The sequence below is a fragment of the Triticum urartu genome, chromosome 5A (genome assembly GCF_056163025.1).
Source record: "Triticum urartu cultivar PI428250 chromosome 5A, HENAU_Tu73, whole genome shotgun sequence".
NCBI classification, from domain to species: Eukaryota; Viridiplantae; Streptophyta; class Magnoliopsida; order Poales; family Poaceae; genus Triticum; species Triticum urartu.
This window is the reverse complement of record NC_141877.1, coordinates 493,479,201-493,494,957: the sequence shown is the minus strand read 5'-3', so window position 1 is coordinate 493,494,957 and position 15,757 is coordinate 493,479,201. Positions and strand designations below refer to the sequence as shown.

At 45.8% G+C, this 15,757-nt stretch overlaps 3 protein-coding genes across 4 annotated transcripts; 1 reads left to right on the top strand and 2 right to left on the bottom strand.

The window, feature by feature from the left end:
* Nucleotides 1-2,692: 2,692 nt before the first annotated feature.
* On the top strand, nucleotides 2,693-5,198 carry LOC125510063 (RNA polymerase II transcriptional coactivator KIWI). 2 transcript variants are annotated; one of them, XM_048675153.2, is made up of 4 exons: nucleotides 2,693-2,897; nucleotides 3,000-3,105; nucleotides 4,164-4,186; nucleotides 4,662-5,198. In XM_048675153.2, exons 1-4 carry the CDS (start codon nucleotides 2,775-2,777, stop codon nucleotides 4,719-4,721), a joined length of 312 nt encoding a protein of 103 aa, XP_048531110.2. In that variant the 5' UTR covers nucleotides 2,693-2,774; the 3' UTR covers nucleotides 4,722-5,198. The 2 variants fall into 2 exon arrangements, with proteins under 2 accessions (XP_048531110.2, XP_048531109.2); XM_048675152.2 differs by lacking the exon at nucleotides 4,164-4,186.
* A 2,896-nt stretch (nucleotides 5,199-8,094) lies between these two features.
* On the bottom strand, nucleotides 8,095-10,817 carry LOC125510062 (pentatricopeptide repeat-containing protein At1g05750, chloroplastic). Its single transcript, XM_048675151.2, has 2 exons — nucleotides 9,396-10,817; nucleotides 8,095-8,518 (listed from the first exon to the last, which is right to left on the bottom strand). Exon 1 carries the CDS (start codon nucleotides 10,780-10,782, stop codon nucleotides 9,448-9,450), a length of 1,335 nt encoding a protein of 444 aa, XP_048531108.1. The 5' UTR covers nucleotides 10,783-10,817; the 3' UTR covers nucleotides 8,095-8,518; nucleotides 9,396-9,447.
* Nucleotides 10,818-11,788: 971 nt separating this feature from the next.
* LOC125510061 (Ypt/Rab-GAP domain of gyp1p superfamily protein) lies at nucleotides 11,789-15,557 on the bottom strand. Its single transcript, XM_048675150.2, has 11 exons — nucleotides 15,198-15,557; nucleotides 14,950-15,110; nucleotides 14,514-14,646; nucleotides 14,253-14,436; nucleotides 13,670-13,740; nucleotides 13,440-13,577; nucleotides 13,262-13,353; nucleotides 12,721-12,992; nucleotides 12,481-12,566; nucleotides 12,305-12,406; nucleotides 11,789-12,169 (listed from the first exon to the last, which is right to left on the bottom strand). Exons 2-11 carry the CDS (start codon nucleotides 15,030-15,032, stop codon nucleotides 12,008-12,010), a joined length of 1,323 nt encoding a protein of 440 aa, XP_048531107.1. The 5' UTR covers nucleotides 15,033-15,110; nucleotides 15,198-15,557; the 3' UTR covers nucleotides 11,789-12,007.
* Between the last annotated feature and the right edge of the window lie 200 nt (nucleotides 15,558-15,757).

Sequence of the window (15,757 nt, the reverse complement as noted above, 5' to 3'; positions counted from 1 at the left end):
ACTTGACCTTAATTAAAATGCATCAACCGTGTGTGTAACCGTGATGATCTCTTTCCGGCGGAGTCCGGGAAGTGAACACAGTGTTGGAGTTATGCTTGGCGTAGGTTGTTTTAGGATCACTTCTTGATCATACTTTCTCGACCGTGCTTTGCCTTCTCTTCTCGCTCTCATTTGCGTATGTTAGCCACCATATATGCTAGTCGCTTGCTGCAGCTCCACCTCATACCTTTACCTTACCCATAAGCTTAAATAGTCTTGATCACGAGGGTGTGAGATTGCTAAGTCCCCGTGACTCACAGATACTTCCAAAACCAGCTTGCAGGTGCCGATGAGTCCGTGAAGATGACGCAACCCAGCTCAGGAGGAGCTCGATGAAGATCTTGTCCTTTGTTTTGTTTCGTTCTAGTTGATCAGTAGTGGAGCCCAGTTGGGGTCGATCGGGGACCTTGTCGCATTTGGGGTTCTTCTTTTATTTTGGTTCCATAGTCGAATCTTGATTGTATTTGGATGTTGTAATGCTTTATTCATGTATTTGTGTGAAGTGGCGATTGTAAGCCAACTATGTATCTTTTTCCCTTATGTATTACATGGGTTGGTTGCGAAGATTACCTCACTTGCGACATTGCTTTCAATGCGGTTATGCCTCTAACTCGTGCTTCGACACGTGGGAGATATAGCCGCATCGAGGGCATTACAGACCAGCTCAAAAGGGCCAAACGTGAGGCATTGGCATGGCGGGAGCTTGCCGAACTTTTCTGATTCTCCGCACCGGGTTAGGTCTCCAACCAATGTCGCATGTGCCTGGCGCGCCAATTGACGAAGCGAATTACGATCAGATCCCTCAGTAGGGTTCACAACGAGATCGAAAGTACCAGAACAAAGTCTACACACACAATTTACCCAGGTTCATGCCTCCAAAGAGTAATACCCCAGATCCTGCTTCTTCTTGTTATTCATGGTGAGGGGATACCTCATGTAGAGGATTACAATGGTGTACGAGATTGCTACCGAGAGTTTTAGATCCGAGATTGGATGATCAATGAGGCCCTAGACCTCCCTTTTGTATAGACAGGAGAGGTCTATAGGGTTTACAGGGGTAGGTGAGATCGGTTGCGCCGCCGCCCTCCTAACTTGAAGAGCACGTTGATTGCCTTCCCCCGTAGGGCTTTCATCTGCCCTTGGGCTTAGTGGGCCCTGCATAGGCCAGGCTCCATCATGTTCGTTACCCTTGGTACAGGACCCCGTTATTAACCAATTCCAGTTGTTGTGTCAACTGTACATCTGATTAGGGAGGCTTGAGTTAGAAGACACTTAGTCTTCACCTTATTCCTAGGTGGCTAGGGTTCTTGCCTCCCATTGGCGGCACCGCCGATCTACCATGTCTCCTGTGGCTTTACGACCATGGGTGTGAGGTGGACCCTGGTCCTTACCGGTGGGAGGGCTCCGTTTTTAGGTGCTTCTTCAAGTTTTGTTAGGGTTTGTGGCTTGCTCAGGAAGATGAGACGAAAACGACTTCTTGAAGATGGAATAATGTTCTCTCTGCCTTGCCCCTTCCCGGTGGCGCGTCTAGCATCGTCGGAGGGCATGTGGAGGTGTGTCTCCGGCGGATCTCGCGGGATTCGATCGGTGGATGTCTTTGGTGGATCTGCTCGGATCCGATCTTTCTACGCCCTTGTTCATGTGTTTTCAAGATGGATCCTTCTGATCTAAACTTCTCTTCGTCGGCGGCGCTTGTTGTTCTAGTGCGTTGGTCTTATTGGGCTTTAGCATGAGGACTTCCTGACTATCTACTACAACAAATTGTGCGCGGCTCCGACAAGAGAGGGACGCTGATGTCGGCGCGCCTTCTTCTCGCTTCAATGCTTGTAGCCGTGGCTAGGTGGTCTACGAATCTGGTATAATTTTTTTTATTTCTTGTGTTCGCTGTACTACCATGATTGGAGATGAATACATCGAAAGTTTCCCGAAAATAATTTTTTGCAATATAAGATGGGCATTTTGGCCTAGAGAGAGTAAAGGTGGGGTAAACGGTAAATTGACCCTAGTCACAGTGGTCTCTACAATTCAGATCGGGTCAACCCGCCGTTGTTTTTTTAGAAGAAGTCGTTCTTTGTTTTTTTAGGGGTATAACTAAGCTTTATTGATTATAGTCGACACGAAGTGGTATACAAAAAGGATCATGGGGATGGATGAACCAAATATGTCGCCCCTGATGATGAGTGTTTAAAAACTTAGCTAACCTATCTGCATCAGTGTTTGATGCCTGACCTTTAAAAATAAACTTACAATTAATTAAACCAGCTCACCGCTTAATCTCAGTAATGGTACAACTATAAGTGCTACTATTCCCTCTTTCAATGTTGTTCACCACCTGCTTAGAATCGGAGGCAATTATAACATTTTGAATCATCAAGTCTTCTGCGAGAGCCAAATCTTCTCTGCATGCCAACGCCTCGAGTGTGACTACATCGATGATTCCCCGGACAACCAGAGAAGAGCTGCCCAAATATCATCATCTCGGCACACTGCACATGCCGCTCCTCTCAATTTAGACTTTGCCACGATATCGACACGTTCTTTGTTTTTTGTTTTTTTTTACTTTGTTTGTTGGAAAAAGAAAGAACATAATGGGCCACATTCGAACCTGATGGGCCGCCAGCCCAGGCGAGCGGTAGCAATCGAATGCTCCCGAACGGTTTTCCAACTCGGCCGGGGAGTCGGGCTGAGCAATTGAGGATTTGAGGAAGCCAGACTTGGCGGAGAGATCCAGGGAGATGGGGCTCAAGGGGAACAAGCGCTTCGGCGGCGGCGGCGGCGGCCAGCCGCCGGCCAAGCGCCAGGCGGCCGGGAAGGACGGCCCCGCCGAGGAAACCGACGACGGCATCGTCGTCGCGCAGGTGTTGTTTCCGTACTCCCGACCAACCTACCGCTCGCTCTCAAAAGGCAGATCCCTAAAACCCTAGACCCGTGGATTTATTTTTTTTCATTCTTCCCTTCAGATATCGAAGAACAAGAGGGTGGCTGTGAGGAGCTGGAACGGCAAGGTGATGGTCGACATGCGCGAGTTCTACGAAAAGGACGGCAAGAGCCTCCCGACCCGCAAAGGTATCCTGGCATTTCTTTCTTGTTCCGTAGTACAGTACGCATGTTCGAGTTCGAAACCTGAATGTTTGCCTGTGCACTTGCGTATTGTATTATTACCCTGCTGTAATCCATGTGGATCTGAAATATGTTATTATCTGAATGTCAGCACATTGCATTTCTTTTGCCTACGTGGAAGGTGGGCATATGTTAAATCTTGGGGACACCTGATGCATCTAGTGGTCAACTACATACATGTGGCCCGTAATTGCTTTTTGTATTGTCCGTGCTTGGTAATGGCACTCTGTTAAGTGTAAAGCACTCTATTAAGTGAATGCTTTATGAATGAGCCAGGAGGAAGTGCAATAACAAATTCTTCCCTTTAGCAATTAGTTTGGTTACACCAATGAAGGGTCTTCAGCCTTGATATGACTTCCCCACCCACTAACATTATAATGGATGGATGTCCATATCTTGAAACAGGCATACAAAAATGAGCATCCTTGTGTTTAGCACACTATGTTGTAAGCTCAAGCAGGTGATGAACATGACATTCTGCAAAATACTTATTGTAGCTGTAGGTAGAGACTACCCCCATTTAATCCGCGTCTTACATCTTGACGTTAATCCTTGACTACCTTTTGTCTATGCACTTCTTGGATCAGTTGAAAATGCAATATTTGGTCAAATGATGAAGCAGGGGTTCATACTTCTGATCACAGATATTTCATTACCCTAGTTGATAGATATAAATGAGTTAAGTTCTTAGATTTTGTGAGAGTATAATAAACGTCTGAATGTGTACCTATGCAACTGACTTCATTTTTAAACCCAGAATACCGTTCTATGTTCTACTCATTCAGTATCATTGAATACCAGTTGCCAGAAATGATTATCTTAAGTGTGGGTGCATTCTATTGGAATCTGGACGTACACATGCTGGCATTTTTTTTTTTGCTTATTTCCCTCAAGCTCAAGTACTATCTGTAATGTTTTCAGTTTAAAAGAATGTACTATCTGTTATAATTGTTCAAGATGATGCTATAGCTTTTCGGCTTATTATTTCATTTTCCTTTTTTCAGGTATATCGCTTTCAATGGATCAGGTAAGATGCATTTCAAGATCTATTTGTATCCTATACGCATAAAGCAAATCTGTTACCCTGAGAAGATAGATCATGATCTGTCTGAAATGTGAATGATACATTAGAATATCTAGTAGGCGGCGTGAAAATTTCTTGGCAAGCTTTGACATCCTTTTTTTTAGCATGAAGACACGTCAGAGGATACTCCTACCTTAAAGCCGAATAATTTTAGTTTCAGTGCCCATCTCTCATGCTGTCTGTTACAGGAACATGATCACAAGTACCTTAATATGTTAAATTTGTGTGCACGTAACGTCAAGTTCGGGCCTATTGCCACATACGTACATGCCATGATTGTCTTTGTTGGCTGTGATCGACTTGCTGTATAGGTGGTACTCTGGTAGCAACCAACTATTGTGTGATCTTTTACTTGGGTTTGCAGCAACAAACCATCACTTCCTTCCTATAACAGCTCACTAGTTTTTTACATGTGCAGTGGAAGATACTGAGGGACAACATCGAAGCTATAGACGAGGCCATCAAGGAGAACACTTGATCGGAAAAGCGGCTAAGGAGATATTGCTGGGCAAAGTTTCGCTCATTTGCTGCTTAAGTATGCTGGTAGTCTAGTGCTGTTTTTAGTCACACCTTACCTGGAATGTTGCACTTATGGTGGACTGTAACTATTGTTGTCGTGAAGGTGACCTAATGCTAATGGTAGAATGGTTTTAGGGGATACACCCGGACACTGACCGGGTGCGTCGGTGGACGTTTGAGGGGTCAGATTTGTGCATCGTGGTTGTAGATGTAGTAGGGTATCATTCCGTTAGCCCCTACCTGGTAGGAATCGGGTCCAAATCCCAGTTGAATCTTATGGTTTCGCCCTGGCTGGGGTTTGATCCTGGTCCACCTTGTGCATCGGTTAAACCCGGTCAGGATATATCCCTGGCATAACCCATTCCAAATCCCTGTGTTCCACTGTGTTAAAATCATCTTGTCATGCTATCAACATGTGTATTAGTTCCCCTTTTCCTTTTCTTGTACTGTTTCGTGGGGTTGGAGAAGATAATTTTACCCTGGTGGAACTTTGATGTGGATGGAGAATTATTAATCATAAGTAGGCGAAAGGTGGGCACATGATCTTCTGTTAGGTCAGACAGCATGTGTATTAGTACGGTTAGGACATGAAATACCCGTTGAGACATGCAGTAACAAGCCTATTGAATAAAGGGAGCCCACCTCTAAGGGCATCCCTTTACATAAGGGACAAAGCAGTGATTTAGCTGAACACTTAGGTGAGACCACAGAACCAAGTGCCAAGCAATGGTTATTTGCTATGATCGAAACACGGAAACACTATCACATGCTGCCTTCGTTTGGATGGTGGTCACTCTTTGGACGTTGTGGTGGGCGAGAAGAAAGGCAATTCATGAACAGATTTTCCAAAGCCCATCAGCTACTCACCAATTCATTGCACGTTTCATGGCTGATCTGGAACTTTTGCCAAAGAAGATTGTCCAGCAGCGACGTACACCAGCGAACGTACCCACAAAACCTAAGGCGCCTCCCTAGAGTTTCTCCAAGATCCATGTGGACGCTAGGATATTGAGAAATCATGTCCGGGGAGCGGTGGCGGCTGTATGTCGCGACGAGGACAGCAACTTCATTGAAAGCTCGGCCTTGGTTATTGCAGGAATAGTGGATGTCGTGACACTCGAGGCCATAGCGTGTCGGGAATGTTTAGTACTCGCCGATGACTTGCTTCTGAACAACTTCATCACCACCTCTAACTCAAAGCAAGTGGTCAATGACATTGCAAGCATGCCCGGGAGGGTATGGAGCGATTATCTCGGAGATTAACCGAAGAGCTACATCTTTTAATTGTATTTTCTCTTTTGAAGGTAGAGCATCTAACATGGATGCGGATAGATTAGCCAAGTTTACACATTCTCTTGGTCAGGGCGAAATGTCTGGACCAAAATCCAGCCGAGAGAGGGGACAAAGGGGGCAACCCCATGATACGATTTGTATTCCACACCATGCGGATTTTGAGCAATAAAAGCTTGGTTTAGCTCCTAAAAAACAGGGACAGAGCAGTAAAAGACATACAACTCTTAACCTTATCTAGTCCAGTCTCTTGCGAATCACCATTCTGTTATCTTACTACTGTTAGCCCAAAGCCTACCTCTTTCTCCTCTTTTTCCCTCATTTCTCTTCTCGTTCAATCAATCCAAATCAGAAGTGAAAGTTTGAGAAGGCGGTTAATTCCTTGTGGTTGGACAGTGATAAGTGCACTAGATGTGTGCTTCGAGTGAAGGGGAAGCTACCGTGAAACCTAGAGCAGAGGTTCTAACAATGATCGGTATCTTTCATCCATCCGGAGTTGCCACAATCATTGGTATCTTTCATCCATCCGGAGTTGCCACAATCATTGGTATCTTTCATCCATCCGGAGTTGCCACTCTCATAATTAGGAAGTGGTAATGTGGATCAGCACCATGCAGACATGCCTTTGAGAAAGGAAAAGAAAAGGGGCAACAAAGACAGTCATAAAAGGTACCACGTCACTCCATAGAGGAAACCAAGAAAAATATAACCTTAGCACATAAGCATAGTGGAAAAGCTAACCTAGAAAAAGCTACGATAAGCATTTCCTAGATCTTGAGGTAAGCTTAGGAATGAATCCTGAAAGCAAACAGGAGGAATGCAGGAAGCAACTCACACCATTTAGCCATATTATGGAAGCCATTTCGCACATTAACCATTCTGCCCTCCTTGGATGGGAAACCTTAGAGGAAGGCCAAGCGAGAAATAAACAATTCGAGAAAGACAATAATGTAGGAATTACAATGATCTCAAAATCAAATTTGTGCTAGTGGTTCGAATCCACAACAGAACAATGAATGAATGGCGGGCGGATTGGGTCGAGCAAACAGTTCGATAAGAGAAGAACAACCTATGGCTTAGAAACGATGAGCATTCATATGAAATCCATGGGTTGATTCTTAAGATGATCCGCTCCCGAGACATACTATTTGAACAAAAAATTGCTTTCCCAACTGGAGCAGGAACCTTTCTACTAAATAGGAGGGATATGGAAGAAGAGATAAATGACAACTATCTCCAGAGAATTGAAAAGAGGTGTGCGAACTATGTTATTGAATCGGCCATGAAAACCTAAAATGAAGTAGTTTTTTTAAGATAAGCATGTATTGGAGGCTTATTTCCCAATAAGTCAATAGCTATCCTTCGCTATTGGGGGCTAGGTCACTCTATGAGATAAGTTTCATGTATGCTTTGAAGCAGTTAACTCCCTTTTAGGAGTGATCATTTTTTTTAGACCATGACCGGTCTAGAATCTCTCTCATTGAGCATCTCTTTTGCGCCCGCTTTCTTCTTGATTTATTGCAGCAGCTAGAAAACTTTTTTCCAAATTCGATTATAGTTGATGATGTTTCAAGAAATTCCATCCATTTCATCGCCAAGAATAAATACCAGTCCTGTAAATCTCTATGACAATCTCTGATTTAGTTTAGTTGATCTTTTTCTATTATGAAAAGCAAGAAAACACCTATTTCTTACTTCCTTCCCTAAAAAAAACTATTCCTTACTTCCCCTACCGGCCCTACCTACATCACCTGAACAGTGTAATAGACAAGAACACAGTCACTGAAGACTTCTTGCCGTGGATGAAGACGCTCTGTTCCACATTAGCGGATGGTGCGAGACTGGGCTGCATGTTGGTTCAGAGTTCAGCTTGACAGTTTCATACGGAGTACATCCTTGGCCCAGTAGAGTACATACATGTTCATGGAAAGTAAAAGCAGATAGAAATTAAGGCGCTGCCATCAAGCAAGTTAATTTATACTGTCAGCTGTCACAAACTCGACCAGGAACATGCCTCCTAACTTGTGAGCAATATGAAGAAATCGAGAGCCAATGCCATATCTATTCATTATCACAGCAAGATATACAAATCGGAGCAGATGTTAATAATACAGCACTCCAAACAAACATAAAATTCCCTCAAGATCCCTCCCTGAAGGGAATGTGTGAGTCTAGAGTACAACGTAATCTGGACTGCTCCCAGGCATGATCAACAGCCGCATAGTCCTCCTAGCTGGCGAGATAGCCAAGCGAGCTCTTGAACATCGCATGCCACATGTATGCCCTGGAGAGGACCGTCTCGGAGCTCGTGGCGCGTGCCCAGTTCCTGGTCGGGAGGTGCTGGAGGAACATGACCATCTCTTGAAAATCAGCTTCTGTAGCTTCTCTGACAAGCATTATTGAGGTGCATATGCCACTCTCTTCTCCAGGCAAGAATAAGTTGCACCTGAACAGCGCCAGCAGTCACTGCAGGTGGTAACCGGAGCAGAAAAATAAACGTTAACAGGTGCAGAAAAGACGTGATGGGGTTCCCATGAGGCCATGACTAGCTTGTGTTCTTTCCACAGGAGGACATGAAGCTGCCATAGATAGCCTCACAAGTGACAGAGAAGGTACTATTGTCGACATCAAGGCAGATCCTTCCGTCCGGTGAAGAGTGTACATTTGGCTTCAAAATTTGTCCACAAAAGAGTGTATTTCTATCTTTCCAATGCACTTTAAAGTAGAAAAAATACTTCTCTCTCATCACACGGTAATCAAGACCAATAACAATCTACACATGGTCTTCTTAATTTCTACATGCACTTAGCTCATTGGGGGTTGGGTAATTAAAGAGGAGAGAGATGGTGGCTTGCAACTCCGGCTATGTCTTTTAAGCATAGCCAGTCCCAAGCCCGGGTAAAGGAGGAGGGTTGTGATAGGCTTGGCGAGCCAACGTAAAAACTAGCCAATCCCATGGGTATGAAACCCATTTGAGCGAGAGTAGTACTAGGATGGGTGACCTACTGGGAAGTCCTCGTGAAAAGGTTTCATATATAAGGGTTGTGATAGGCTTGGCGAGCCAACGTAAAAACTAGCCAGTCCTTTGGGTATGAAACTCATTTGGGCGAGAGTAGTACTAGGATGGGTGACCTCCTGGGAAGTCCTCGTGAAAGGGTTTCATATCTAGCCTACCCCAACTTGTTTGGGACAAAAGGCTTAGAAGAAGAAGAAGAAGAGAGACGGTGGCTTGCATCTTTCCAATGCATTTTTTACTTCACTCCATAATTTGTCCTAAAATCTCTAGATGTACACTCTTCACCGGACAGATGGAGTACACCAGTACGAGACATTAGTATCTTACCAAGAGTGCATAGATCTGGCTTGTCCGGGGTGTAACTCATGGAGCAACCATTTCACTCCATGAAGCTGAAACCCAGCTCTTTCTTCGCTCCCTTGTCCACCATCATCTGCCGAATGGCTCTTGCATCTTCCCATCGACCATTGACTGCATACAAGTTGAAGAGAACAGCATAACGACCACCATGTTGTGGCTCTAGCTCAATGAGCCGCTTCCCAACCCGTTCGCCGACAGTAATATCATTATGCATCCGGCATGACGACATCAGCGCACCCCATTGCGACGCATGTGGCTCCATTGGCATATCCAACAAGACAGCCTCAGCCTCCTCAACGCGTCCTGCACGCCCAAGGAGATCAGCTAGGCACCCATAGTGCTCTCTCTGTGGCTCGATCCCGTGCTGCCGCATCGACTGGAAAATTTTCCTCCCTTCGTCCAGACGACCTGTGTGGGTGCACGCGCACAAAGCGGCAACAAAGGTTGACTGATTTGGCACAAAACCTTTTTCGTGCATCCTTTGGAACAATTCAAGAGCACGCTTGCCATGGCCATTCATCGCAAGCCCCCCGATCATCGAATTCCACAGCACGACGTCACGGCAGCGAACAGAGTCAAAAGCACGCCACGCCTCCTCCATGCACCCGCACTTGCAGTACATGTCCACCAGGGCGGTCTCGGCCATGACATTCCTCTGCGTCCCTGCAAACCCCTCTGTTTGCATATACCGATGGACCCACCGACCCCTCTCGACGGCACCAAGATGAGCGCATGCCTTGAGCACGCTCACCAGCACCACCACATCCGGCTTGAAACCCTCCCCCATCATCCGATCAAACACCCGCAGCGCCTCGTCAAACTCCGCTGCACGCACAAGCACGTCGACCATGGCGCTCCAGGACACCAGGTTCCGCCCGGGCATTCTGCCGAACACCTCCCGCGCCGCTGCCAGGTCGCCGCTCTTGCCGTAGCCGGACACCATGGTGTTCCAGGAGGCGGCGTCCAGAGCGGCGCCCGAGTCGTCGAACACCCTGCGCGCGTGGGGCAGGAGGCCGAGGGCGCAGTAGAGCTTGAGGAGGGAGTTGGTGACGACGGGGTGCGCGAGCGCGCCGCACTTGAGCGCGTGCGCGTGGGCGACGGGCGCGGCCAGGCGGGTGCAACCGCCGGAGGCGGACGAGGCGAGGGCGGCGAGGAGGAGGGAGAAGGTGTAGGGGGTGGGCGGCGTGGCGGCGCGGATGCGGGAATAGAGGGCGAGCGAGGCGGCCGCGGGGGCGCCGCGGCGCGCGAGCTCGGCGTGGAGCGGGCAGCCGTGGGAGGGCGCTGCGGAGAAGAAGGCGACGGCAGCGAGTCTGCGGAGGCGGCGGGGCGCGGCAGCGAGCGGCCACCACGCCATTTGGTCTGGGGGCGTCACTGAGGTCACAACATGGTGGCCCCATGCATGAGGTGGTGGGCTAGGGTTCGAGGGTTCGAAATTTCAATGAAAGTTTCGAAATTTTCGGTGGTTAACAGAAATTCAAAATATTTGTAATCCCAAAACTTCGAGACAGATTCAAGCATATTTAAATTTAATCAAAATCATTAAAAGTAAATGAATTTTGATACATCAAAATCTGAAATAATTTCCGAAAGTTTGCATACTTCTATGAGGTCTGGAAATTTTCTCTGTTTTTGAAATTTAAAAACTTGATTTGTACTACCTATTAAGTTCCTGTTTGATTCATAAGTCCTAGGACTTTTTTTAGTCCCAACTTATAAGTCCCAAGTCCCTAAAAAATCCCTACCCGTTTGGTTCCTGGGACTTATAAGTCTCTATAAGACTATATTAAGTCCCTTCTTGAGAGTCTTATTTCATAAATCCCAAATGGCCACTTTAAGTCCCTATAAGTTTCTCTTGTTTGGTTTAGATGGGACTTATAGGGACTTATTTAAGTCCCTAGACCAATAAGTCCCTGGAAACAAACACCCTCTAAATCCGGTGTCTGATTCCTGCGACCCCTTTCACAGTTGCACCAAAACATCGAATTGGTTGGCTTGCTCAACCTCTTGAACCGGGACAAAACTTTTTGCAGATTTGGTGTGTGTGCGTGTGTGTTTTGTAGAATCCCAACTATTTCTTCTCATCAACAAATATCAGCGAAATGCACGCGACTAATGACATCTCGAGTGCTCGAGTCCAGCAAAGGGATTATAATGGCGGCCAAACACTGTCATCGAAATCTTGATATCTTTGTTGCGGATGGACATTCTGTAATGTCTATAACACATTGCGCACGGTGTGACACTAGGCCTGCGTTTGCATGTTCAGACAAAGTAACAGTTTCAGAAAGTTTGGGCTATGAACTCTAAATAACTCAAACAAAATGCCAAAATGGCCATCAGATTTGAAAAGAATACGGTAATTGCATCAAAAACCAATGAGATATATTCATTATCATCGAGACGGTAGTTTCACAGCGAGATATACTAATCGGAGCAGATATTCATAATACAGCACCCAAAATAAACATGAAACTCCCCCATTGTTCCTCCGGGAAGGGTATATGTGAGTCTACATTACAACGGAAGCTGGACTGCTCCGCCGCCTGCTCCCAGGCATGATCAACAGCCGCTTAGTCCTCCTAGTTGGCAAGATGGCTGGGCGAGCTCTTGAACATGGTGTGCCACATGTACGCCCTGGAGAGGACCATCTCGAGCTCGTGGTGCGCCCAGTTCCTGGTCGGGAGGTGCTGGAGGAACATGACCATCTCCTGGAAATCCAGCTTCTGCAGCTTCTCCGACCACTGGGGAAGAAAGAGACAAAGGGAACATCACTCTGAATCCAAATCTTTAGTGGAAATCCGTAAGCTGGATTGCACACAATGAAAACAGGGTACATACTAGACAATCAGTACAGGGCAAGGAGTACTTTCACTTACTGTTAACAAAAAGCTAGCTGATATGTACACGAGAAAATCTGGTAGATAATCTCCTTCAGCAAGATACGTATCCCACAAGCGTGTCACGAGATGAAATGGAACCTGCAGCAGTATGAGGTATTAAGGGACATCAATGTAAACATCACATGGAAGCAACGCCCCTTGACTAGACTAACCTCACGTATCAGAAGACAATTGAACCAACGGAAGGCAAACTGAAGGAACTCCAACCCTTGTTCCTCTATGTGCTTCGATAAAGGTTCTGTATACATGGAAGATGTCACAGGACAATGTCAGTATTTTGAGTATCAGCCAAACTGATATCTATTACCAGGAGATCCATTGTCAAACTACCTTCTATACTTAATTGTTATAATAGGAAGGGAAGTCATATATGTCAATCGATAGAACATTACCATCTATTCGGTGAACCAACTCTTTCAACCTGAATACAAGGCGTTGTATTCCAGGTTGTGCAAAGGTGTAATGGTCCTGCATGCCATCCAGAAACTTCGAGAGACACCAATAGCAGTCTGCTTCTATATTAGAAACGTCCTGCAAAGAAAGGTTCTCCATGGACCAAGTGTCCATATTGCCTTCTAAGTGCTCTGATAAGAACACAATCAAGAATGGTGTAACAAGGTCGTTTATTCCTTGGACGTAGCCACTTGCAGGGTGCCTGATGGCCCTGAAAATGAGACATTGTTGTGTTAGGAAATAGTGGAGAAAAGCAAAGAAGAATCATTATTCTGGCAGCATCAGAGGTCAAGTTTCATGAAAAACTCCACCCATCTGATCATTTTCCACCAGAATTCATCAAGCAGTGCAATGCCTAACTATGAGGTAAAAAAAGGCTAGTGCTTTTAGCAGAACCAATCAGAATGCATGTTCAAAAATATATATATAGGACAGTTTTATTGAAGAATCAAGATGAATCAGACAAGTGCAGTGCCTCACCAGGTATATAAAATGCGCTCCAAGGATTTCTGAATCTGAGGATCCTGGAAAAATGTAACATCCGGGACAGTTCTTGGGCAATCAACAGCAATCTACAAGACAGTGTGTGAGTAAAGATTGATGTATTCTATGAAAAATGGGCAGACCTGGTGATGCGAATTCAGGCCTGAAATGTTACCTGGCGAAGCATTGTAATCTCTTCATCAGAGCGTTCAGTATCCGGAATATCATAGTATTGAGAAACACACTCAACATACTCAAGTCTTTTCCTCGTTAAAACACCTTCTCTTCTATCCGCATTGGGTGGTGCATATCCCTGTAGCCAACTGTTATTAAATTCAATACTGAAACACCACACTAGAAAGAGGTCACATTATCTCACAATAAACATGTTATATGTCTACTCACCAAAAGAAGCCTCCATATGTTAGGTCGCATATAAGGTGGCACGCCACTCCAAGATAATTCACGCAATTTATCTACATAATCAAGTAGAACAGTGAGTGACAACTGAATTCTGTGGACAAGCTATGAAAATTAAACAGAAAAACAATATTGTATAAGTACACAACTACCGTAAAATCCAATCAGAATTAAACCTGAAACTAGAAAAATATGGTGCCCATTAACCAGTAAAGAATTAATAAACTAATTTATAATGCCACAAGTTCAGTAAATATAAAATTCAGATTTACTACCGTCTCAGTAATTCAGTATTACAAACAATTTTGCATGGTTAAAACTTTAAAACTGAGAAAATCACCTAAAGTGAGAAAAAATATCTGTCAGTGGAAACAACTCACCATATTTAGATTGTCACTCTGGTAAAATTTGCATTTTTTTTCATTTGGGTTGCAATCAAAATGACCAAATAGAAGCTACATATAAATAATAAATTTCCAAACCAGCAAATAAATTCAATGTTGATTTCAAAATTCAAATTCTGCACTTAACAACTCTTGAATCAATCCTATATAGAAATTGTGCATACCTAATATAACAGCTGGCCTAGAGAGTTCATTTGTGAATTTGGTAATCCTTGCGGAATCTGTTGCTCTAGCCCCGGAAACTAAACCCTGGGCATCTGGTAATGAATTGACGCTACTTGTCGATGGTGAAATTGGTTTCTTAGAACTGATGTTGTCAGTCGTATTTCCAGATGCTTGCCCTTCTACCTGAACAAGTAGAATATCACCAATTACAATCTGGACTATCATATGTCACAAAGCAATGCCGAGAAATGACACATTACCTCCTGTGAGCCTTCATTTTGTTCATATTCATAGCGATCATTCTCAGAGCGTGGGGAGTATTCAGGAGGTGAAATTGGCTCGGATCTTCGGGTTAGCATAACCTTCCCAGGAAAGCTTCGTCCTTTGAGCATTCTGACAAAGAATTGGGTAAAAATAGCAACAAGCTCTTGCTATAAGGTTACAAGCAGACAGACTTTGCAATACTAGCAGACAGTAAGTGGTATATCTAATTATGATCATGGAGTAAAATTTAGACAGGAACACTATGTAAGTGGACAGAAGCCGTCGATGTTTAAACTAAAAATGTACTCCAAAAGGCTGAAATACTGATGTATTCCTATTTCATATATCAAACTCTATATTCCTAACTGTTAAATCATGATACTCCTTCTTTGTGAGGGGTGTACTATTGACTGCACTCATTCAGGGACTGACCCTTGCACGTTGCGGAGTGTCTGGTTGAAGCGCCATTCCGAGTTGTTGGGGCTTCCTCCGCCGCCGCCACCGCCGCTACTCATTGCCGGGAGTGGCGGTGGAGAGCAACCGATCAGGGGTTGCTCTTCGCCGGATCTTGTTGCCTAGCCCCCGATTCGGCCCTGCATGCACTCGCTGCTCATTCCCCGAAGTATCCACATCTATATGCGCCGGAGCAACCACGTGCCAAGCAGCTTAGGGCCACGTACCTCGAAGCGCAACCAGTGGCGATCGCCGCGTGCCCGCTGCGGCAGCGCGGCAGGAAGTCCGGGCAGCAGGTCGCCGGCGCGGTCCAGCGCTCGCGGGCGCGAGCCCCAAGAACCGTGCGACGGAGCTTCGGGGCCGCGGATCGGCCGGCCACTCCAACCCAACCCTACCCGCAATGCGGATCGCCGAAATCAGTGAGCAGCACCGGGCGGGGAGACGGGTAGAGGAGGTCCCGCGGATAGCGCGGCGGCAGCGCGGGGAAGCGGCCGGGGAGGAGGCGGCGCAGTATAAGTTTTTTTTTTCTTGGACGGGAATGGGGATCTGAGGAACGAGGTGGGAGTGGGGATCGCTGGGCGAGGAGACGAGAGGTGGGAGACGACAACGGGTGAGGTGGCACGCCCGCGCCAACGGCCGGATGGATGACACCTGGCCTAATGGACGGGTGAGATTCTCCTGTGGTGCTGTGTCACTGTAGCGTATCGGAGGTCTCGGTAACAAAGGGATTTTTGTGGGGAAAAAGACATACAGTATTGTTTCTTAAAAATTGGAACCAAGTCATCCA

Excerpts from the sequence above, each read along its gene's own strand:
- LOC125510063 (XM_048675152.2), top strand. The coding sequence starts at position 2,775 with ATGGGGCTCAAGGGGAACAAGCGCTTCGGCGGCGGCGGCGGCGGCCAG. Across the intron at positions 2,898-2,999 it reads ACGGCATCGTCGTCGCGCAG|ATATCGAAGAACAAGAGGGT; the intron begins GTGTTGTTTCCG and ends TCTTCCCTTCAG. Across the intron at positions 3,106-4,661 it reads GAGCCTCCCGACCCGCAAAG|TGGAAGATACTGAGGGACAA; the intron begins GTATCCTGGCAT and ends TTACATGTGCAG.
- LOC125510061 (XM_048675150.2), bottom strand. The coding sequence starts at position 15,032 with ATGAGTAGCGGCGGTGGCGGCGGCGGAGGAAGCCCCAACAACTCGGAA. Across the intron at positions 14,437-14,513 it reads AAAATGAAGGCTCACAGGAG|GTAGAAGGGCAAGCATCTGG; the intron begins GTAATGTGTCAT and ends CTACTTGTTCAG. Across the intron at positions 13,741-14,252 it reads TAGGCCAGCTGTTATATTAG|ATAAATTGCGTGAATTATCT; the intron begins GTATGCACAATT and ends TTGATTATGTAG.
- LOC125510062 (XM_048675151.2), bottom strand. The coding sequence starts at position 10,782 with ATGGCGTGGTGGCCGCTCGCTGCCGCGCCCCGCCGCCTCCGCAGACTC.